At 47.5% G+C, this 24,227-nt stretch overlaps 1 protein-coding gene across 5 annotated transcripts in view; it reads right to left on the reverse strand.

The window, feature by feature from the left end:
• Positions 1–371: 371 nt before the first annotated feature.
• Positions 372–24,227, reverse strand: part of LOC139279771 (arf-GAP with SH3 domain, ANK repeat and PH domain-containing protein 2-like) — a 102,906-nt gene continuing 79,050 nt past the window's right edge. For 3 of the 5 annotated variants that reach the window (XM_070898973.1, XM_070898975.1, XM_070898976.1), the window contains exons 17-28: positions 19,820–20,000; positions 19,134–19,219; positions 17,199–17,314; positions 15,360–15,427; positions 15,145–15,252; positions 11,080–11,335; positions 10,276–10,380; positions 9,113–9,344; positions 7,260–7,351; positions 4,806–4,915; positions 3,754–3,876; positions 372–1,686 (exon numbers count right to left, since the gene is read on the reverse strand). In XM_070898973.1, coding sequence (XP_070755074.1) covers positions 1,612–1,686; positions 3,754–3,876; positions 4,806–4,915; positions 7,260–7,351; positions 9,113–9,344; positions 10,276–10,380; positions 11,080–11,335; positions 15,145–15,252; positions 15,360–15,427; positions 17,199–17,314; positions 19,134–19,219; positions 19,820–20,000 — 1,552 coding nt within the window. In that variant the 3' untranslated portion in view covers positions 372–1,611. The remainder of the gene's footprint in view (positions 1,687–3,753; positions 3,877–4,805; positions 4,916–7,259; positions 7,352–9,112; positions 9,345–10,275; positions 10,381–11,079; positions 11,336–15,144; positions 15,253–15,359; positions 15,428–17,198; positions 17,315–19,133; positions 19,220–19,819; positions 20,001–24,227) is intronic. The other 2 variants (XM_070898974.1, XM_070898977.1) reach the window with 2 other exon arrangements.

Genomic DNA, 24,227 nt, shown 5'->3' on the forward strand with positions numbered 1-24,227 from the left:
GGACAATTGTCCAAAATCTAAACCACCAGCACTGTGCCGGGGTGAGGAGGGCTGGTGAGAGTGAGAAGAAATGAGAGATTTTCCTCTGCTTATTATCCATGGCAAAATTACAAATGCATTTTTGATTTTGCTGCAAACTGCACTCTGAGGAAATTTTGCCTCAGACCTGACCACAATAATTTGCTCAAATTTACTGACCAGCTTTCTCAAATCATTGCCTGAGCTGATATTTAGGATTTGATAATGCAACAAGTCAGGTGGTGACTCTCTTTCCCCCACCCCGCCCCCCCCCCCCATTCCCGCTTCCCCGTTCCCTCCAACCCACCCACTCATCGCCCTCACCAGCCATTTGAAAACCCCACAGAAAGCAATATTTTGACAATATTTATTTAAATGTTGCCAATTTGATCTTCTAGTACATGCTAAAAAGGGAGGCGATACAGCGATTCCTTCAGCCACCGACAGGTCCTTCCAATGGACAAAAAGCAAAACTTATTGGATATACATGTAGTATTGGAATTCTCCTAAAGTAAAATTATTCATTGTTCCAACAAAAATAAAAGTGTCCTAGTTTGTGCAGCCGATGGGGAACCAATCAGAAGGATTCTCATTCAAAGCAGAGTTTTACAAATGGTGAGTGTTAACAGGTGCCTCGTTGTGTGGTTGTCTCCTTCTCCATCACTTACGTTCATACTCCGTGAACTGCCCCAAACACCTTTACCTTTTGCAAGGCTCCTGTAGCTTCCAATAGACATTGTAGTGTAGTTGAGATCTTTGATAGTCAATGGACAGTATTAAACATTTAACTTCACTTGATACATTTACAGTTTTCCTATAATGCAGCCCCTTATCTTCGGATTCTCAGACTGTGCAGTCCAACATTCAGTCTATGTACTGCAATTCAACTTGTGCAATAAACATTCAGTCCATATTCTGCAAGACCCTCCCCCTTCTTTCCCCCTCAACGGCAAACATTTGACCCCCTATTCCGTATTGAACTTGTGCAGTAAACATTCAGTCCCTGCATGGTACTTGCCCCGCTCGAAGGTAACACCAGGCGCATGGAACCTGCATCAGTCACACACTAACAAATGTGCATTGCTATCCTCAGCAAAGCATGGTTCATCCTTCAGGGCCCTCACACTTCAGAGCTCCTGCAACATTCCTCAATTTAGTCCTGGGTCCAACTCTGTGGAATGTGTTGCTCAGGTAGACACCCCATGTCCTGGTTCAGCTGTGCCAACCCATAATCAATTAGCCCACGACAATTTCATTAATCCATAAAATTGAGATATACGAAAGGAATAGCTGATAAATACTAAAACAAGACAGTCATTGTAGACAAACAGTTTCAAAGTCGGATTCAAGCTTGGTTGGAATATCCATGATTCTCCAATGATAGCGACAACAATGGGGACCAATGAAGGCCCACAAAGGGCATCTTGTAATAAGACTGAAACCCAACAGCCCAGGCTGGCATTGCAAGGTAGGGCAGCCAGCACTGTCCCAAGCCTGACCTGGGAAACCCAAGCTTTCAGAAGGGCTTCCTGTGCAGTTCACAAAAGTCAACCGGTCTCAAAACTCCTTCCATTGGAGAAGGGGAGGTCCTGGTCATTCCGACAATAGGTGGACATAGTCTACTGGGAACGCTCCTGTCCTTGATTTGTCCCCTTCAATGTGTCCAACCTGTGAAAGGAGCAGATTCCAGCAATTAACATTATTTACAACTGCCAATGAGCAATTCCTGACTTTAAAAAAAATTCACTCATGGGCATCGCAGGCGAGCATTTATTGTCCACCCCTAACTGCCCATGAGAAGGCGGTGGTGAGCCGCCATTTGAAAGCGCAGTTAAGAATCAATTGCATTGTGGGTCTGGAGTCACATATAGGCCAGACCGGGTAAGGACGGCAGATTTCCTTCCTTCAAAAGGATATTAGTGATCCAGATGGGTTGTTATGACATTCCGGTTGTTTTATGGTCACCATTATTGATACCAGCTTTTTATTCCAGATTTATTTATGAACTGAATTTAAATTCCCTCAGCTTGCCGTGGTGGGATTTGAACTCATGTCTCTGGATCATTAGGCCAGACCTCTGGATTACCAGTTGAGTAAAATAACCACTATGCTACCGTACCCCTTATGAAGGGTTGAAGAGAGTCACTGTCATTCTGCTTCTGTCTGTTGATCCATGACTGAAATAGTTCCAAAGGCCTTGTATAAAAGTTACTATATATTGAGCCAAAGCACGGTTTGGTTGAGCACTGAGCTAGTGCAGACCTAGAAGTTGAAGGATCGATTCCCAGTCAGCGTGGAATTAGCCATCGTCAACCAGGGTGGCAGTCAGGGATGCCAAAATGGGCCTCAGTACCCTGGGCTTGGAAAGGCAGGCAAAACAAGAAAAAAAAAACCACCCGGAGTGCCTAGTCATGATCATTATTGGGTCGGACCGAGGATAAGGTTGAGCTGCACTGTGAGGTGCTTCACAGTCGAACAGCTTGCTAATGTACACCGTCAAGGCTCACGTATGAAGAATAGCCACTTGGGTACAGTATCACCTGTGGAATCATATTCCAGCAGCAGTCTGGGAGGGAGAATAGGGAGGTCACTTATTACTTGGAGGGCGAGAATCTAGGTGGGGTAGACAAACAAAGGGATCTTGGGAGCACCAATACACAAATCGCTAAAAGTTGCGACACAGGTTGGCAAGGCCATAAAAAAAGCAAACTAAGCACTCAGGTTTATTTCTAGAGGTATAGATTTGGAAATTAGGGAAGTTATGCTAAACCTGTATCGAACCTTGGTTAGACACACGTAGAATACTGCGTACAGTTCTGGTCGCCATATTATAGAAAGGATAGAGGCACTGGAGAGGGTGCAGAGAAGATATACAGGGATGATACCAGAAATGTGAGGGTATACATATCAGGAAAGGATGTACAGGCTGGGTCTCTTTTCCCTTGAAAAAAGGCGGAGGGGTGACCGAATGATAGAGTGGATAGAGAAAGAAAATGTCTCCACTTGTGGGGCAGAGCATAATTAGAGGCCATCAAAAAAAGATAGTCACCAAGAAATCCAATAGGGAATTCAGGAGAAAATTCTTTACCCAAAGAGTGCTGAGAATATGGAACTCGCTGCCACAGGGAGGGATTGAAGCGAATAGTATCGATGCATTTAAGAGGAGGCTGGACAAGCGTATGAGGGAGAAGAGAATAGAAGGTTATGCTGTTAGACTTAGATGAGGAAAGACGGGAGAAGGCTCGAGTGGAGCATAAATGCCGGCCTGGACTGGTTGGGTCGAATGGCCTGTTTCTGTGCCGTATATTCTATATGTACCCCTTTGTAAAAGTCTTTCTTTGCTTTCTATTTACAAGATAATAAGCCTCCAATTCTGGCCTTTTTGTACGTCCCCGATTTTCATCGCTCCACCATTGGCAGTCGTGCCTTCAGCTGCCTAGGCCCAAGTGCTGGAATGCCTTCCCCAAACCTCTCTGCCTCTCGATCCTCCTTTAAGTTGCTCCTTAAAACCTACCTCTTTCACCTGCCCGAATACCTCCTGTGAATCACTTTGGGAATTTTTCTATATTAAAGGCGCTACGTAAATGCAAGTTGTTGTTGTAAGGAGTGCCCGGTGAATTCCCCTCGGATTGACGGCAGTTGGTCCCTACCTTCGGTCTGTCCTGGCTGTACGTGGAGGCTGCAAAGCTTATTTGATAGCAGGAAGAGTTTTTGAAAAGGAATAAAGGCACTCACCCACCAAAACGAGTCTTCTTCTCCAGTCACAACAATGACCTCTCCCTTCGTGAAGGTTAGCTCATCGGGATTGTCCGCTGAACAGTCCAGGATCGCCTTAACTCTCTTCTGCTTCAGCTTCGCCTGTGGAAGTGAACAGCGTGAAACAACGCAGCTCTTCCGCAGCCAGAGACGCCCTGTATTCTGCGATCCAGGATCGCAAGGGGTTTCTCTCATTAGCACTAATTCTCGAGACGTAGGCATCGACGGCAAGGCCGACATTTATTGCCCATCCTAGTTGCCTCGAGAGGTGGTGGCGAGCCGCTTTCTTGAACCGCTGCAAGAAGTTTGATATCACAGAGCGGCTTGTTAAACCACTGCGGAGGGCGATCAAGAGTGAAGCAGATTGGTGTGAAACTGGAGTCACATATAGGCCCAGACCGGGCAAGGTCGCCAGGTTTCCTTCCCTCAAGGGACATTACGACAATCAGACAGCTTCAAGTTCACTTTTACTGATGCCGTTTGTTTTTTTTTTAAAAACAGATTTTATTTATTTTTTCCCCCCCCCCCAAAACGGAATTAAAATTCTCAAACTGCCCATGACGGAACTTGAACACTTGATTATAAATCCAGGATTCTGCATCGCATAAGCCGTACACCGACAGGTGCTCTGGCACGTCAGCAAGTTTCTAAACCTCGTGTTGGAAGAGTGTCACGATCCCCACATTGGGAGCGAGTCATTAGGAGAGTGTCAGATCCCCACGTGCTGGGATTTGCTGTGGGAATTAGTTGCTTGAAAACAATAAAGGGTAATACTGAAGGGTACGGGGACGAGAAGGACTGTATTAGTCTCGGTGGCTCACAGCGAAACGCTCGAGCGCAGACTTGCTACAACATTCTATGATTTGACACTTCCTTGTGCATTTCTTTTTCCTTGTTCAGCCATGAACTCATTGAATGGCGGTGCAGGCTAGAAGGGCTGAATGGCCTACTCCTGCACCTATTTTCTATGTTTCTATGTCTAAGAAGCACTGCAGTCACAATTACACAGCAGGAGGTCTCCATCAACTCACCCCAACAGATTTCCTTGGCAATGGTACAGGGATTGGTTTGGAGCTCACTGGGACAATGTAGACATCTTCTCGACTTCTTGAACTCGAGTCTGCTGTCGAGAGGTATTCTCCTTTTTTAAATAAAATGGGAAACAAGAAATGAATCACATTTATTTTCATAGAATCACACAGCACAGAAGGGGGCCATTCGGCCCACCGTGCCTATGCTGGCTCTTTGAGAGAGTCCCACTCCCAGGAAAACTGTACTGCAGCACCTGGTATTCCCAGCAAGTCTCCCATCCAAGTACTAACCAGGCCTGACTCTGCTTAGCTACCGAGACCAGACAAGATTTATTAATAATATCAACTTTTATTATATATAGTGCCTTTAACATAGTAAAACTTCCCAAGGCGTTTAAGATTTAAACAACTGAAATTGCATCGTTGGTCATGTTGCCTGAAGGACTGTGGTTGGAGGGGTTTAAAAAGATTAGATTAAATGTTTAAAAAGGAATTGCCCAAAGGTTTAAAACTTACAAACTCCACCTTGCAGACAGCCAGATTCATCTAGTCTGTGTCCAACCCAGTTGCCTACTTGATACACTGTCTGATGCTGATTGTTAAGGGAATGTCTCCAATTGTTATCACAGGGGTGTAACCCTGAACTGCACAAAGGTAGATTGTTTTAAGTTGCGTCTTCTGAAAAAAAAAAATCGCTGGAAAGAGTCAGGGAGGAACAAAATGGAAGCGTCTCAATATATGGGTTAAATGGGCTACAGAGTCAGTGCTTGGCTGAGGGTGGATGATGTCATATGGATGCCACGTGGAGTTGGCAGTATATGGGGGATGGGGGGTGGGGGGGTGGGGAAGGGACAGAACAGGAGAAAAGATCAGACAGTTTCAACACATGGTCGCCTGTTCTCCAAAGGATTGGGGTAATATCCATCTTTTGGATACTGCCTTCCACCCTCCATAAACTTCAGCTCATCCAAAACTCTGTTGCCCGTACCGAGTCCTATTCACCCATCACTCCTGAGCTCGCTGACCTACTTTAGCTCCTGGTCTGGTGATGCCTCAATTTCAAAATTCCCACCCTTGTTTTCAAGTCCCTCCGTGGCCCACGGCCACTCCCCCCGCCCTTTCTCTATATCCTCATCCAGCCCCAGAATCCTCCAAGATCTCTGCGTCCCCCTGCTTCTGGCCTGTTGCGCATCCCCAATGGCATCCGTGCCTTCAGCTACCTGGGTCCTTAGCTCTGGAATTCCCCCCCTAAACCTGTCCACCTCTCCTCCTTTAAGATGCTCCTTAAAACCTATCTCATTGACTAAACTTTTGGTCATCTGGCCTAATATCTCTTTATGGGTCTCAGTGACAAATTGTGTTTGATAATCGCTCCTGTGAAGCACCTTTGTACGTTTTACTCTGTTAAAAGTTGTTGTTGTAGCTAGTTGTACTGTAATGTTAAAATTATTGATGCCTACGTAATGGACTGATCTACAGGAGGGACAGTCTGTTTAAACTGCCTTTGAGCCTGTGCTAAAAGAAAGAACTTGCATATATATAGCTCCTTTCACAACTTCAGGATATCCTAAAGTGCTTTACAGCTGGTGCAGTACTTTTAAATTGTAGTCACTGTTGTAATGTAGGAAACGGGGCAGCCAAGTTGCACTCAGCAAGCTCCCACAAACAGCAATGTGATAATGACCAGATAATCTGTTTTGATCATGTAGATTGAGGGATAAACACTGGCCAGGACACTGGGGAGAACTCCCCTACTCTTCTTTGAAATAGAGCCATTGGATCTTTTACATCCACCTGAGAGAGCAGACATCTTGGTTTAACATCTCATCCAAAAGACAGCACCTCTGACAGTGTAGCACTTCCTCCCTGGATTATATGCTCCAGCCCTGGAGTGAAGATTGAACTCACAACCTTCGGACTCAGTAAAATTCAGGCTCTAGGTCAGCAGGACCCGGTAAGAAATGCCTGGCTTCCTTCGTTCCTTACAAGGCTGTAAACGAAGTGTGAGACACGAGACTTTTTAAAACAGGCAGTGGTTTGAGGAATGTGTAATGTATGCACCTGTGTGTATATGCTCACAGGTTTGTAGAGCTGTTGAGTTGGGAGTGGTTTGCCAGTCACGTGATGTTCACAGGACTCAATAAAACCCCAGCCAGTTGGGTTTAGGGGATACACGATGAGGCAGGTGGTTGTGAGCCTGGTGGATGAACTGGTAATGTGTAGTGTGATTGGTTTATTAGCAAAAGGTTGAACAACTAGTTCTTAATAGCAATGTGTTGCTATGAATTATGTTACAGAATGCAACATTAACGCAGTTAGATTCGAGAGTATCTCCCAATCTCTTCCCTCATTCCTAGAATTACGGTTTGCGTAAACAGACAATGAATTCAATAGGAATTTTGAGATACACGACACACGACCAAGCCCCTGCTTGGCGGATGGTTACTGTCCTACCTTTATACCCAGGTCCATGGCGTGACGTACCTCTCGGTTTCTTTATCGCCTTGTCACCACTCGGTTTTCTGGTGAATGTTTTACGATTGGGGCTGCAAGAGATTTTTTTCTTATTTAAAAGAAATGGTAATTTTCCTAGAGCCCCTAGCACAGACTGTACTTTACAAGCCTGGAACTCGCATCAAGTCCCGTGCACCCCTCACCCTGTGCTTGCCGACCTGCACGGACTCCCAGTCCGGCAACGTCTCAATTCTCATCCTGGTTTTCAAATCCCTCCATGACCTCGGCCCCTCCCGATCTCTGTAATCTCCTCCAACCCTTCACTCCTTTGAGATCTCCGCACTCCTCCAATTCTGGCCTCTTGCGCATCCCTGATTTAGTTCGCTCCAAATCCCTCCATGGCCTCACCCGTCTCTATCTCTGTAACCTCCTCTAGCCCTACAACCAATGCTCTCTCTAAGCTGTACAGCCAGGACCTCCTGTGGGAAATTATTGAATGGGCTGCGCAGCCAAAAAATAAATAAATGGGAACATTGCCCACAACCAACCCTCCGAGATCTCAGTACTCCTCCAATTTCGGTCTCTTGCGTATTTCTGATTTTAATCACCAGCTACCTAGGCCCCAAAGCTCTGGAATTCCTTCCCTAAACTTCTCTATCTCTCCCTTCTCCTTCAAGACACTCAAGAACCAACCTCTTTGTCCTAATATCTCCTAATATTGGCTCGGTGTCCAACATTGTCTGATAACGCTCCTGTGAAGTGCTTTAGGACAGATTTACGATGTTACAGACTCTATATAAAATGCAAGTTGCATGTATATGGGTACCAGACCGTCTGGCAGGAGTTCTGCATTCTGGTGACTTGCTAGTCCAGGCAGAGCCTCCTGTTCGAACAGAAGACCATTGCTGCGTCTTGTTTACATCCCACAAAACGCGTTTTCCAGAGAACTTGGGATTAGGCCCAAATTCTCGGGCTGGCACAGCCTCCAACCAACTCGCCCCTTCTCAGGCCTCCCGGCCAAGCACTGCACGCTGGTTCGACAGTGCCTCCTCCCCCCTGGTGGTGGTAACGAGTATCAAACGATCTCTCGAAAACACCAAGCAGCATCCAGGGCGTGAGTTGGAAAATAAATCGCCCACCGAAACCAGGTATCGAAAAATCGAGCCCGTGATTTCCCGACGTCCATTCCCAGCGCCCCTCCCCTCCGAGAGTGGGAATGGGAACGTGGTCCTTGCGGCTTCGAGCAGGTGTGTTGGTGCCAACGTGATTTGTGCATCGGGCGGATTTAACCTTCAAAGTGTTGTGTTTAAGGCCCGTTAACCTTCACCCCTAAATCGGCAACTACACCTGGACCACCGCGCACGACCGACGGGAGGAGACTCCTGACTCGCGCCTCCATAGTGGGATCAGTTGACCGAGTCTCCATCTCTTCCGCTGAATTCTTTGCTCGGCTCCATAACCCAAAAGTGGAATCAGTAACAGCGCCTCAACGAGGTGTGAACTGCACCCGGTTTCTGCCTCCAAATAGCCGCTGGTTTAACCCGGCAGAATTGGCGACTTTGCAATTGAGAACGACCATGATGGCAAAAAATGGTTAGCGCCGTTTTGTCCGATGTGGGCGATTTAAGTTGTTTCAATTTTTTTTTTTTTTAAGCCACAAAATCAGCCCCGTACTCCACTGGGAAAAGCAGAGTGTGGGAACTATACCCAAACAAACCCACCAGCCACACTTGCCACCACTGTGTGAACTGGACGCAGGGTTAAGATTCCGTCGTTAGACCGGGGAGAGGTGAACCTTGCTTGGCAAAGGGGAGATGGCTGACTGCGGTCAGAGGGAAGGGGGGGTCTCTTACCTCACTGGCGGCGGTGTCTGCGGTGGTGCTGGGTGGGCAGGAGGGGGCTGCTGCTCCGTGTGCTGAAGGGACATTTCACTCAGTGAGCCTGGCCTCCTGCAGTCCGGCAGTTCGGTCGGTGCCTGGACGACCCAGTGATGGGACAGTCTGTTCTGAGAGCTTGGCCTGCTCTGGGAGCTCGAGATCTCGGTCGCCCCAGCGATGGAGTGTCTCCAGGGCAGATCTGGGCGGCCTGGGCCAAAAGAAAAAAGGCTGGCATTGGCATCCTTGGCTGACTCAGATTGATGAAGCAGTCTAAGGCATCTTTCAGTTGCACATCACATCTTTTACTTGCATGTTTAATCTCATTAAAACACATAAAATGCTTAAGGGGCTTAACAGGGTAGATGCTGGGAGGATGTTCCCCCCGGCTGGAAGTCTGGAATTAGAGGTCACAGGGGTCAGCCGTTTAGGACTGAGGTAAGGAGAAATTTCTTCACTCAAAAGGCACGTGAATCTTTAGAATTCTCTCCCGCAGAAGGCTGTGGATGCTTGGAGGCCTTGCGTTAAACCATCTTCACACCCACCCTATATTTGTACTGTGAGTGGACCCAACTTGTTTTTTGACCGCCCCCACCGCCCAATGTCTGCAGCAGCTGCCTATTGGTAAATTGAATGGTTCGGTCTGTTTGGACTCCCTGTGCACACGAGTTCACCCCAGGTTCAGTGAGGGAAAACACTCAGTTGTTCAAAGGTGGCTCAGTTTGAATTTCCTGGCCAACATCAAAACCAGGCTGCTGCCCCATGGGCTGCTTCCAGGAGCCCATTAAAATGAGTGTCTCACTTCAGCTGGTGGGTCTCCTCCCTAGGCCTGTCCTTGCAAAACACCCAGCAACCAGCTTTGGCACCCGGCCTGGGAGTGGACCTTGCTTAACCACCAGGCTGGCTGGGGCCTAGGAGCGGGCATGGCCTAACCTCCGGGCTGGGGCCTGGGAGCGGGCACGGCCTAACCTCCGGGCTGGGGCCTGGGAAGACCAGTGAAAATGAGAGAAACTGTGATTTCAGATCTTAAAAGTATGTTTTCTTTCATTTTATCTCAATGCCTGTAATGTTCCACCGCTCCACTGGCAGGTGTGCCCTGGACAAGCACAAAGAAAAACCTTTCGAGTGAAAGGACCAGTTACCTGGAGACTTTGCAGGTGTGATCACATGACTCGGAGATGGTGGGAGTACAGGACCATTCCCGAAGGATGTGGAACCTCGCTTGTTCTGTCCATCTGCGGAGCCGGCTACAGAGGGAAATTCAACGCAGTTCTATGAATCCTTTACATTGAAACATTGTACAGACTAAGCACGAGAAGGTGGGTTTAAAACAGATCAAACGTTGCCTATTTTTAAAACATTATAACAGTGACTACACCTCAAAAAGTACTTCATAGGCTACAAAGCACTTAGGAATGCCCTGAAAGGCGCCATATAAATGCAAGTTCTTTGTTTCTTTAACTGCCAAGTGGAAAGCTTCCTCCAAGAGCCCAGTTGCTAAGTATACCTTACAGTATGGAACAGTCCCACACTGACCAAGGCCCCAGGTTCCATACCCGACCCAAGGCCCCAGGCTCCATACCCGGCCAAGGGAATCAAGGGATACTAAATGGTGGAGCAGGCTTGAGGTGCCGTATGGCCCACTCCTATTTCCTATGTTATGTTGATGAGGTGAGATAAAGAGGAGTGGGAGGAGGCTTATGTGGAACATAAACACTGGGATAGACCGATTGGACTGAATGGCCTGTGCTGTAAATACTTTGCAATACCCACGAAGCTGAGACAACCCAAACCCATTTCACATTGCCTCCTGGCTGTAAGGGAGCCAGAGAAGACGGCGCTGGATTCAAACCCAGGTCCACGAGATGAAAGGCCAGTGTTTTCCGAAAGGCCCCTTCCCCCCTTGCCCCACCCAACATCCCTGACCGGTTTTGTTGAAGACTCACCCCTGGTGAAGGTCTTGACTGGCAGTGGTGGTGGGGTGGTGTCGCTGGGTGGAGAATGAGGAGCTGGCTTGGAGTGCAGGATTAACGCCCCGTACGTCTCATTTACAATATTGGAGCTGATGAAACTCCACCTTTCCTTCTTGGAGCCAGAGGGGCTGTGGCTCACAAATGGTGACATCGTGAAGGAAGCACTGGATGGACCAGGAGAGAGTTGACCGACACCAATGGGTTTAAACGACCTTTGTAAAGGACTGATCTGAGGAGGGGGAAGAAAAACAGATAAAGCAGCAATTTATAAGTTGTGGTGAGGTGAACACAATGGCCAATGGCAACAGAGAACACGACAGACAGGGAGAGGGAGAGGGAGAGAGACAGAGAGAGACACAGAGAGACAGAGAGAGACACAGAGAGACAGAGAGAGACACAGAGAGACACAGAGAGACACACAGAGAGACACAGAGAGACACAGAGAGACACAGAGGTATTTATACAGCATTGCATCTCAAAGTGCTTTATATTTAAGGACAATATTTCTGTTCAAAGTTTAGTGACCTTAAATTTGCGATAAATTTACTCACAGCAATGAAACAAATGAACAGTTTGCGCTGTCGGTTCAGGGGGGAATGTTGGCCAGGGAAGCAGGTACTGTCATCAATGTCAGCTGTGATGCAGTGGGTAACACCCTCGCCTCGGGGTCAGAAGATTGAGAGTTCAAGTCTCATTCCAGATTCGAGCACAAAGAAATCTAGGCTGACACTCCAGTACAGTGCTGAGGGAGCACTGCACTGTCGGAGGTGCCATCTTTTGGAGGAGACGTTAAACCGAGGCCCCCTCTGCTCTCTCAGGTGGACGCAAAAGATCCCATGGCTCTATTTCTAAGAAGAGCAGGGGAGTTACCCCCGGTATTCTGGACAATATTTATCACTCAATCAACAGAACAAAAACAGATTATCTGGTCATTATCACAGTGCTGTTTGTGGGAGCTTGCTGTGCGCAAATTGGTTGCCATGTTGCCTACATTATAACAGTGACTACACTCCAAAAGTACTTCATTGGTTGTAAAGCGCTTTGAGACATCCGGAGGTTGTAAAAGGCGCTATATAAATTCAAGTCTTTCTATCTATTGTCCACTTGAACCATTGTAAATTGAATCAGGCAGCCAATGCCTTGGCTGAACGTCTGACCTGAAAGATGGCTCCTCCGACAGTGCAGCACTCCCTCAGCACTGCACAGGGATTCGTACAGACAGTACCAGGTTCAATTCTGGTCTGTGGGGAGCTTACAGACCTCAGCACGGATGGCCAAGTTAATTTATGTCTTCAAGATACAAGAGGGGTTAGACCAATCTGCTCATCAAACACTAAAGTTCCCCTCCTTCACATCTCCCATCTACATCCAAGATTTTGCCCTACTCAGAACCCCTCATCAATTTTTGTGACAGAAGTGTTCTAATTTTAGACAATACTGTACAACTAAAAGCGAGAGGAAGGTAAGGAACAGAAAGAGTGAAAAGTAATGATGGAACTAGCCATAGAATTCAAATCATTCCTTCATTCAGATCTCGACCCATCTGTAATTGGATTGACAGTAACCTGCCACAAGAGGGCAGCATCTGCTCATCAATCCAAAAGCTTATTGTGTAAAGACTGTATGCACCAAAGGAGGCTAGAACGATCACATTATACCCGAGGACTGTGCAAGAAAGAAAGACGTGCGTTTATATAGGGACTTTCACAGACTCAGGACGTCACAAAGTGATTTATGACCAATGATGCACTTTTGAAGTGTAGTAAGTGTTGTAGGAAACGCATCAGCCAATTTGCAAACAGCATGGAATCATGATCAGATAATCCACTTCTAGTGATATTGGTTGAGAGATAAATATTGGTCAGGACACCAGGGAAAACTCCCCTGCTCCTCTTCGAAACAGTGCCACGGGATCTTTTATATCTGCCAGTGAGGGCAGAAGGGAGCTCAGTTTAATGTCTCATCCGAAAGACGGCACCTCCGACAGTGCAGCACCTGCTCAGTACAGCATTGGGAATGTCAGCCTGGATTTTGTTCTCAGTTAAAATACAGTATCCAGTTTTGAGTGTCCTACTGCAAGGAAGATATCAAGGCCATAGAAAGGGTGCAGAAAGAAATGGGAGGCATCAGTTTTGAGGAGAGACTAAGGAAACTGGACCACATTTCATAAGAACAAATTAATTAAAGAAATATTGTCATTTCTTCCGGATATATTCACCAACCACGTTTATACTCTACGCGGAGGTCAATTGTAGCGCCCCCTACAGCTGAGGTCAGAGAACGCAGGATAAGGGTAATCAAACCTGGGATCTTCCTTGTCTGCTCCACATGGCCCAGTGCAGTCTCCAACTAAGACACAAAGGGGAGCCTACCCCCTTCGAACATGTAGCATGTCATACAGCACAGAGGCCATTCGGCCCATCGTGCCTGTGCCAACTCTTTGAAAGAGTCATCCATTAGTCCCACTCCCCCTGTTCGTTCCTTATAGCCCTGCAACTTTATTCCCTTCGAGTATTTATCTAATTCCCTTTGGAAAGTTACTATTGAATCTGCTTCCACCACCCTTTCAGATCCAAACAACTCGCTGCGTAATTTTCTTCCCTCATGTTGCCTTTGGTTCATTTGCCAATCACCTTAAATCCGTGCCCTCTGTTACCGACCCTCCTGCCACTGGAAACAGTTTTCCCTTTATTTACACTATCGAAACCATTCACGATTTTGCAATGTCCTCCTAACCTTCTCTGTTGTGGGCTCATGTCCCACTCCAGAGACTTGAGCACGTAAATCTAGACTGACACTCTCAGTGCAGTGCCGAGGGAGCGCTGCACTGTCGGAGGGGCCGTCTTTCAGATGAGACGTTAAACTGAGGCCCCGGCTGCTCTCTCAGGTGGAGGTGAAAAAATACCACGGCACTATTTCGAAGAAGAGCAGGGGAGTTATCCCCGGTGTTCTGGGGCCAATATTTATCCCTCAATCAATATAACAAAACAGATTATCTGGTCATCATCACATTGCTCTTTGTGGGAGCTTGGCTGCTGCGGTTCCCACAGTACAACAGTGACCACACTCCAAAAGTGCTACATTGGCTGTAAAACGCTTCGAGACATCCGGTGGTCGTGAAAGGCGCTATATAAATGCAAATCTTTCTTTTTTTGTTCTAAATGAGGACAATTCCAGTTTCTCCAGTCTTTCCACATAACTGAAACCCCACGTGGCCTTTATTGTAAAGGGGATGGAGTATAAAAGCAGGGAAGTCTTGCTACAGCTATACAAGGTATTGGTGAGGCCACACCTGGAATACTGCGTGCAGTTTTGGTTTCCATATTTACGAAAGGATATACTTGCTTTGGAGGCAGTTCAGAGAAGGTTCACTAGGTTGGTTCTGAGGATGATGGGGTTGACTTATGAGGAAAGGTTGAGTAGGTTGAGCCTCTACTCACTGGAATTCAGAAGAATGAGAGGTGATCTTATCGAAACGTAAAAGATTGAGGGGGCTTGACAAGGTGGATGCAGAGAGGATATTTCCACTGATGGGGGAGACTAGAACTAGAGGGCATGATCTTAGAATAAGGGGCCACCCATTTAAAAGAGAGATGAGAAGAGATTTCTTCTCTCAGAGGGTTGTAAATCTGTGGAATTCACTGCCTCAGAGAGCTGTGGAAGCTGGGACATTGAATAAATTTAAGACAGAAAGAGACAGTTTCTTGAATGATACGGGGATAAGGGGTTATGGGGAGCGGGCAGGGAAGTGGAGCTGAGTCCATGATCGGATCAGCCATGACCTTATTGAAGGGCGGAGCAGGCTCGAGGGGCCGTATGGCCTACTCCCGTTCCTATTTCTTATGTTCTTATGTCCCCGATACCATTCCATCACCCTCTCCAAGGCCTTGACATCCTTCCTAAAGTGTGGTGCCCAGAAATGAACAAAATACTCCAGGCTGGGGCCTAACCAGTGCATCTCAAGACTGAATTCTACAGACTAACCGTTGGGCGAAAGGTAGGAGGCCGTGGAAAGAACATAGCAGCTGGTTATGTTACCTTTTCATCCGAATCCTCCTCACTGTCGTAAACATAGTCTTGTTGCATAACCCACTCGTACTCCACATGAACTGGAGGATTGAACTTCCCTGCCAGCGCTTGATCAAGCTGCAATCAGAGTTATGCAACAGCTCAACTTCCGCTTCAAAGCCACAATCACTGGATATAAATGATTCAAGATGGACAATGTAAAAAAAAAAAAATTTAAACTGTACCAGTTCCTCGCAGCGGGAGTGGTTTAACTTCTTTGCAATGTCCAAAGCGGTTTCTCCGACCAAGTTACCTTCAACAAGAAAAAGGACAAGAGGACGTCGGAGTTAATCGGGGCCCACAATCCCAATTCAGGGTCTAGCGACACAAGCACCTTCAGAAATGGGTACGTCTCTCTGCGCTCGTTGTTCCCAACACGTCGAGCTCCAAATATCACCCATCACCGCGGATGGTCGCGAGGCAACTCGTCACAGGAGGAGAGAAACCAATAAAGCTGCAGGATCCGGAGAGGAAGTTGAAAGTGCAGGAGGCTGCATGTTGCCCCACTGCATCGGTGTCGACACTTTGCTCAGGTTATTCATCCAACTGCCCCGCACTCGCTCTCCCTCTCCCCATAGCCCTGTATCTTGCTCCCCTTCAAATATTGGGGATGCTGGGGACCATTTGAAATTTTCAAGATGGATTGGCAGTTTTTTTGTTGGCTAAGGACATCAAGGGACATGGAGGAAAAAGGTGAGCAGATGGAGTTGAGGAATAGATCAACCATGATCTAATTGAATGGTGAAACATACTTATTTTCAAATCGCTGCATGGCCTCCACCCTATCTCTAATCTCTCCCCTCCCCTCTCCAGAGATGTCTGCGCTCCTCTAATTCTGCCCTCTTGAGCATCACTGATTATAATCGCTCCACCATTGGTGGCTGTGCCTTCTGTAGCCCAGGCCCCAAGCTCTGGAACTCCCTGCCTAAATCTCTCCGCCTCTCCTTCCTCCTTTAAGACTGCTCCTTAAAACCTACCTCTTTGACCAAGCTTTTGATCACCTGCGCTAATTTCTACTTATGCAGGTCGGTGTCAAATTGTTTTATCTCAAAATTGGGACGTTTCACTACGTTAAAGGCGCTATATAAATACAAATTGTTGTGTGGGAACAGGCTCAAGGGGCTGAATGGCCTCCTCCTCTTGCCCTGTTTCACAATGAGGTCTGCTCTTCACTTACTCACTTTGTCTGCTTCATGGATACCGCAACATCCCAAAATGAATAAACCGTCCCGTTATGGTGCAAAACATCAGTACTGGTTTTTACAAGACATGTACGTAATATTAAGCCAGCAGGTTCAAGGGGCGCCAAATTCACTCTATACCATTAAAGAAATCATCGCCCCAAATTCAGGCCAACGAGGTGGAAATCGCACTGAGATTGTACCGCAGCGGGCGTGAATTCACAGTGCGCCGTGAAGCCTGGAATCATGGAGAGAAGAGGTCTAACTACTTGGAGCCAAGACTCCAGGGACAACAACAACTTGCATTTATATAGCATCTTTAACGGTGGTAAAACATCCCATGATGTTTCACAGGAGCGATTATCAAACAAAGTTTGACACCGAGCCAGATAAGGAGATATTAGGACAGGTGACCAAAAGCTTGGTCAAAGAGCTAGGTTTTAAGGAGAGTCTTAAAGGAGGAGGAGGAGGAGGAGGAGGAGAGGAAAATCTCTGGGTAAAGATTGAAGCCGTGCCTCATAGAAACATAGAAAATAGGTGCAGGAGTAGGCCATTCGGCCCTTCGAGCCTGCACCACCGTTCAATAAGATCATGGCTGATCGTTCCTTCAGTACCCCTTTCCTGCTTTCTCTCCATACCCCTTGATCCCCTTAGCTGTTACTCCCTCTTGAATATATCCAATGAACTGGCATCAACAACTCTCTATGACAGGGAATTCCACAGGTTAACAACTCTCAGTGAAAAAGTTTCTCCTCATCTCAGTCCTAAATGGCCTGCCCCTTATCCTACTTGCCCCTTGCCGGAATGCTTGTTAAACAGCCACCTCTCCACGCCGGGACTTACCGATCTGCATGCTGGCTTTGCCCTTCAGCAACAGTTTCAGGCTCTCAGTTTGGTTGTACAGGCTGCAGTAATGCAAGGCCGTGTTCCCCTCCACAGTCTTCACATCCAGGCCACCCCTGCGGGAACATTACACATCACTTTAACACAGGTCGGGCTGAGCAACCCAAGCACTCAGCCAAACTCCAGGCTGCTCGGGATACATTGTAGAATCCAATACAGCTAGGAGGCGCTCCAGTTTGCATGATGGGATGGATTTAGGGTTGCCAACTCTGGTTGGATGTATTCCTGGAGGTGTCATCACATGACCTCCTGCCTGCCCCGTCTCCACACTCCTGCCATTGATCGCCCGACATGTCCATCCTCACAGGGCCCCGTCTTCCCACGGCCAACCGTAAAGCGAACAGACTCTTCCTTACCCGACTGGATGATTCTCGACTCTCAGTCAACAAGTAATTTATCCCCATCTCCAATATTTTCATAATAAACCAAAAAGAAAGTGTTCGAAGTAAATGGAAAAAAGATATTTTAATGCCCCTGTGATTTTTTTCCCCCGAGTTTTGCTCACAGCAGTGTCCTGGTGATTAATCTTCAATTCCTGGAGACTCCAGGGCCAATCCTGGAGGATTGGCAACCCTGTGGAGGCTACCCAGTTTGTATTACGGGGTGGATCCCACAAGGGTGGGCTGTGTGACACTGTCTGACCTCAACGCCTTAACCCAGCACCACGGCTCTTCAGCAGCAAATTCCAAACCGGTGACTCCACCACCTAGAAGGGCAAGGGCAGCAGGCGCATGGGAACACCACCACCTCAGGGTTCCTCTCCCAAGCCATCCGTCATCCCGACTTGAACATATATCGGCCCGTTCTTCATCGTCGCTGGGTCGTACAGACCAGGGAAGTCTCCGGTTCAATTCCTGGTCTGTGCCGGGTTAGTGAGTTTAAAATTATTGCAGCAGGGGAAGACTCCAGTCAACTTGGGCGAGTGCAGAATTCACCCCTCACAGCGATAACATGGGCACATTGAGCAGGGGGAGATCAGGGCACTGGGGCCATTGGGACCGTGTCGGGTCACTGGCATTGCACAAACCCAAGTAACAATGTGTGCGAGCACCATGGTTCAGCCCCAGGTCCTGGGACAGTCGCACAAACATCAGTAAAAGAGCTAAGAGTGAAGAGAGAGAACTAATTAAACACAAGCACTCTGGCCCTCCCAGACATGGAACCCACGTTAAAATTCAGGAAATAGCACCCACCCAGTCCAGACCAGAAACAGTACCCAGTCCAGCCCAGACCAGAATCAGTACCCAGTCCAGCCCAGACCAGAATCAGTACCCAGTCCAGACCAGACCAGAAACAGCACCCAGTCCAGACCAGAAACAGCACCCACCCAGACCAGACCAGAAACAGCACCCACCCAGTCCAGACCAGAAACAGCACCCACCCAGTCCAGAAACAGCACCCAGTCCAGACCAGAAACAGCACCCACCCAGTCCAGACCAGAAACAGCACCCACCCAGTCCAGACCAGACCAGAAACAGCACCCAGTCCAGACCAGAAACAGCACCCACCCAGACCAGACCAGAACCAGCACCCACCCAGTCCAGACCAGCCCAGAAACAGCACCCAGTCCAGACCAGAAACAGCACCCACCCAGACCAGACCAGAAACAGCACCCACCCAGTCCAGACCAGACCAGAAACAGCACCCAGTCCAGACCAGACCAGAAACAGCACCCAGTCCAGACCAGACCAGAAACAGCACCCAGTCCAGACCAGAAACAGCACCCACCCAGTCCAGACCAGCCCAGAAACAGCACCCAGTCCAGACCAGAAACAGCACCCACCCAGTCCAGACCAGCCCAGAATCATTACCCAGACCAGACCAGAAACAGCACCCACCCAGTCCAGACCAGACCAGACCAGAAACAGCACCCACCCATTCTGGATCAGAAAGTCAACCAAAGCCAGCGAGGTCCTGTCTGCCAACCGCACAGCAAGGTGCAATGGTGTTTCACCAAGGTCCTAAAAATGTAAAAACAGAAGAGGAGCACTGTGTTACACTCCATGAGGACTTTCACTCTAAAAGCAGTAGCTCTAGCAGCACAGAAACTACCACAGGCCATTGACACAACCAACATAATGCCGTTAGTACACATTCACGGGTTCTCTCATTTCAAAGCCTGTTTTACAATGAAAAACTCAGAGGAAGGGGCAGGAGCCAGAGTGCAGCACGCCAGTGAGGTGGGGAAAAGTGGGAGAGAAGGTGAGGCATGTCGCAATGTAATGGGCAAAGTACACCGAGATTGGGATTTATAGGCCCGTAAACTGTAGGAGGAAGAGAAGGTTGATGGACAGCAGCAGCTTCAGACTTCCGAGTGTCTTTGGGAAAAAAAAAGGAGCTCGAATTAGAGATAGTGCAATGAGCTTTGAATGAAGAGGTAAAGAGAGAGATACATACACAGACACCACACACAGCGACACAAGAGATAGAAACACAGACAGACAGATTTAAACAATATGAATGGAGCGGAGAACTATTGTCCATCAGGTAAAAATCCCCCCTCCTCTGCTATTCTCCAGAAAGCAGGTCTGTAAAACGACCGACGCCACGGCAAGACTCACCTGTCCATCCGGCATGGTGAGTGGTGCGGTGAAATCCGCTCCCTCTGCGTACATCTGCAGCAAAGTCAGGAGGTCCTTGTTCCGGATAGCCTCGAACAGCTTCGATCCACCTTCGCAAACGCTTTTCTTTGTATATTTATGCTCCACGTATTTCGCTGTAATATATTCTTTCCGGGCGTTCCTATCGGATGTAGAAGTAAACAGAATTTTGCATCGCTGCCTAGAAATCGTAACCTGGTGGTCCCAATGACTATGGGGGGGTGGGGGGGGGTGGGGTGTGGAAATAAGACTGACAGGAGCGGCTTCAGTACACTGCACCCACCCCCAGTCACAGACTGGTGCCCGCCATCCCTTTCACAAAGCGCGTTACAGCTTAAAATACACTTTCCAGACACAATCAGAAGATAGTCACTAATAAATCCAACAGTAAATTCAGGAGAAGCTTCTTTACCCAGAGGGTTCTGAGAATGTGAAACTCGCTACAGCATGGAGTAGTTGAGTGACATTGTATAGATGCATTTAAGGGGAAGTGAGGGAGAAAGGAATAGAAGGGTGGCTGATGGGGGGGAGACAAAGAAGGGTGCGAGTCTCGTGTGGAGCATAAAGACCGGCACGGACCTGTTGGGCCAAATGGCCTGATTCTGTGCTGTAAATACTTTGTAATCCATAGTTGGAAGGTAGAATTACTATTGGAGGAGGACAGGATTCAATGTGGTGAGCTGGACATCAGAAATAGGAGCAGGAGTAGGCCATTCGGCCCCTCAAGCCTGCTCCACCATTCAATAAGATCATGGCTGATCTTCTACCTCAACTCCACTTTCCTGCACTATCCCCATATCCCCAAAAATCTATCGATCTCAGTCTTGAATATACTCAGAGGCTTAAGCCTCCACAGCCCTCAGGAGTAGAGAATTCCAAAAGCACTGCATGAAGGAGGTCAAAGGAGCAAGAGGTTTCTGTCACAACTCATCACAGATAGGGTGAAGGGGACAAGGTTTATTCTTAACATCACACAGATTGGGTTGAGGCGGCAAGAGGTTTATTTTATTTTTTTTATAAACTTCCCTCTGCCCCCAATACTGGTCACTGGGGTAGTGCTCAACATTCGAGAAGGCAGGGAACATTCCAGAATGGATCTCGAGGCACACCAAATCAGGAGGGAGGAAGTTAGACGGAGCACCACATTCCACCAGCGGATGAGTGGATAAGCGTGCGGTGAAATGGGGGCGGGGCTTATTAAGTCTTACAATGGGAGAGGGGGTGAGGGGAGAAAGGGGTTATTGAGCCTTACAATGGGGAGGTGGGGGGAGAAAGGGGTTATTGGGTCTTGCAATGGGGTGGGGGGGGGAAAGAAAGGGGTTATTGAGTCTTGTAATGGGGGAGTGGGGGGAGAGAGAAAGGGGTTATTGAGTCTTACAATGGGGAGGTGGGGGGGGAGAAGGGGTTATTGGGTCTTGCAATGGGGGAGGGGGGAAGAAAGGGGTTATTGAGTCTTGTAATGGGGGGGGGGGGAGAAAGGGTTTATTGAGTCTTGCAATGGGGGGGTGGTAGTTATTGAGCTTTACAATGGGGGGGGTGGGAGAAAGGGGTTTTGAGCCTTACAATGGGAGGGGGCGGGGTTGCAGGGGGGGAGAGGCAGCTCTCACTCTAGATAACAGTGCTGGAAAATGTGAGCATCGGGTGGAGTTGTGATGCACCCACAGTTGAACAGCCTTCCAATGCTGATACACATGAGGTGTAGGAGTGGCTGATGTCCATGAAACTGTTCCTCCCCCCACCCCCCCCCCCGCCCCAAGCACGTTATCCTTCAGGAGAAATATGCATTAAATCCAACCTTGGTGCACACAGTCTGTGCACAGAAACTCACTTCATCTCCTGTTGCACCAAGAACGCTCAGGAATTCAACTAACACTTTCTTAAAATTCCAAAGGCTATTTTCTCCAGCTAAGCACCATAATATTTACACAAAATACTTGCACACTGGCCGGTGGAAACATCTCAACGCTCCCAGAGACTTAAAGAAATATATAAATCCGGGAGACAGAGAGGAAAAAAACCACAGCAGAGAGATCTGACATGTGTACCGAGTATGGGCACAGTCATCAGAAAAGGGCTTTGCAAAAGTGTTTATAAACACACAGAATTGGCGTGGAGATCCATTGCATCAACACTTGCAGCTCTCACCGGAAAGCACATCCACTGACAGCGTGAGAAGGCCAGATTGGGCTTGGTGGTGATGCATCCCATTGTCGAATAGCCCACTGCCAATCGCTGTCTAAGTTCCGCATGTGAAGAAAGGCCAAGATACCAGACTGCATCCATGGGACTGCAGCACAGCATAACCCCATGAATTCAGAAGAGAAATGGACAATAATGGTCGCTATTTATTGTACAGCACTGTCTAGTGGTGGGAGTAGTTACTGCATGACAAATTAAATGGTACAATTTTAAAACGGGGTGGGTGTGTGCACAAATCTTTGAAGGTGGCAGGACAGGTCAACAAGGTCAGGTTATTAAAGCATCCTCAGCATCGAGTACAAAATCCAGGAAAGTGATGTTAAACCTGAATAAAACACTAATTCACCCTCAGCTGGACTAGTGTGTTCAATTCTGGGCACCACACTTTAGGAAGGACGTGATGGCTTTGGAGAGGGTGCAGAAGAGACTTACTAGAATGGTTCCAGGGATGAGGGATTACAGGTACGTTGATAGACTGGAGAAGTTGGGCTTGTTCTCCTTAGAGCAGAGAAGGCCAAGAAGAGATTTGATCGAGGTGTTCAAAATCATGAAGGTTTAAGAAAGAGTAAATAAAAAGAGAAACGGTTTCCAATGGCTGAGGATAACCAGAGGGCACAGATTTAAGGTGATTGGCAAAAGAACCAGAGGCGACACGAGAAAAAACTTTTTTTTTAAAAAGCAACGAGTGGTTAGGATTTGGAATGCTCTGCCCGATAGGGTGGTGGACGCAGATTTAATAGTAGCCTTCAAAAGAGAATTATATAAATATTTGGAGAAACAATTGTAGGGTTATGGGGAGCGAGAGGGGAGGTGGGACTAACTGTGAAAGAGCCAGCACTGACTCAGTGGGCCAAATGGCCTCCTTCTGTGCTGTACGATCTATGCTGGTTCTCTCAATAAACAGGTGTTTGAACTTGGGTAGATTTAGTTCCACTACAGACGTATGTATAAACACCCCGACAGGCATCACTTGTCAGGTGAGTTTTCAGGGAGGCTGAGGTTCTGGCATGAACCAATCTAAAACTCCAGCGAGGTGTCTTATTTAAGATTTGGAACAGGAAAGGTCAGAAACCCAACATAGAAAAACAAACATTTCTGGACATGCACAACAGGTCAGGCAGTATCTGAAAGGAGGAAAGAAAATAACGTTCCAGGTGAGCACAAAAAATCTAGGGTGACACTCCAGTGCTGAGGGAGTGCTGCACTGTCGGAGATGTCAACTTTCGGATGAGATGTCAAACCGAGATCCCATCTGCCCTCTCAGGTGGACGTAAAAGATCCCATGGCACTATTTCGAAGAAGAGCAGGGGAGTTATCCCTGGTGTCCTGGCCAATATTGATCCCTCAATCAACATAACAAAAACAGATTATCTGGTCATTATCACATTGCTGTTTGTAGGAGCTTGCTGTGCGCAAATTGGCTGCCGCATTTCCCACATTACAACAGTGACTACACTCCAAAAGTACTTCATTGACCGTAAAGCGCTTTGAGACATCTGGTGGTCATGAAAGGCATTATATAAATCCAAGTCTTTCTTTCTTTGAAATTGTAAGATAAAGGATAAAAGATTATCTGGTCATTATCACATTGCGGTTTGTAGATCATTATCATATTGCTGTATGCAAATTGGCTGCCACATCCCGTACATTACAACATTTCAAAAGTATTTCATTAGCTGTAAAGCACTTTGGGGCGTCCAGAGGGCGTGAAAGGCTCTGTATAAAATGCAAAAATAGAGGCCTGGGAGGGAGGTGTAGTGCAGATTCACCAGAATGATACCGGGGCTAAAAGGGTTAAATTAAGGGGACAAGTTGCATAGACTAGGCTTGTATTCCCTTGAGTTTAGAAGGTCAAGGGGTGATCTGATCGAAGTGTTTAAAATTATAAAAGGATTTGATAGGATCGAAGAAGTGTGTGAAGTGATGCACACAGAAGTGTGAGGTAATGCATTTGGGGAGGGCCAACAATGCAAGGGAATACACAATAAACGGTAGGATACTGAGAGGTGTAGAGGAACGAAGGGACCTTGGAGAATATGTCCACAGTTCCCTGAAGGTAGCAGGACAGATAGATAAGGTGGTTAAGGCGGCATACGGAATACTTGCCTTTATTAACCGAGGCATAGAATACAAGAGCAGGGAGGTTATGCTTGAACTGTATAAAACACTA

This window comes from Pristiophorus japonicus, chromosome 14, assembly GCF_044704955.1.
Source record: "Pristiophorus japonicus isolate sPriJap1 chromosome 14, sPriJap1.hap1, whole genome shotgun sequence".
Lineage (NCBI taxonomy): Eukaryota > Metazoa > Chordata > Chondrichthyes > Pristiophoridae > Pristiophorus > Pristiophorus japonicus.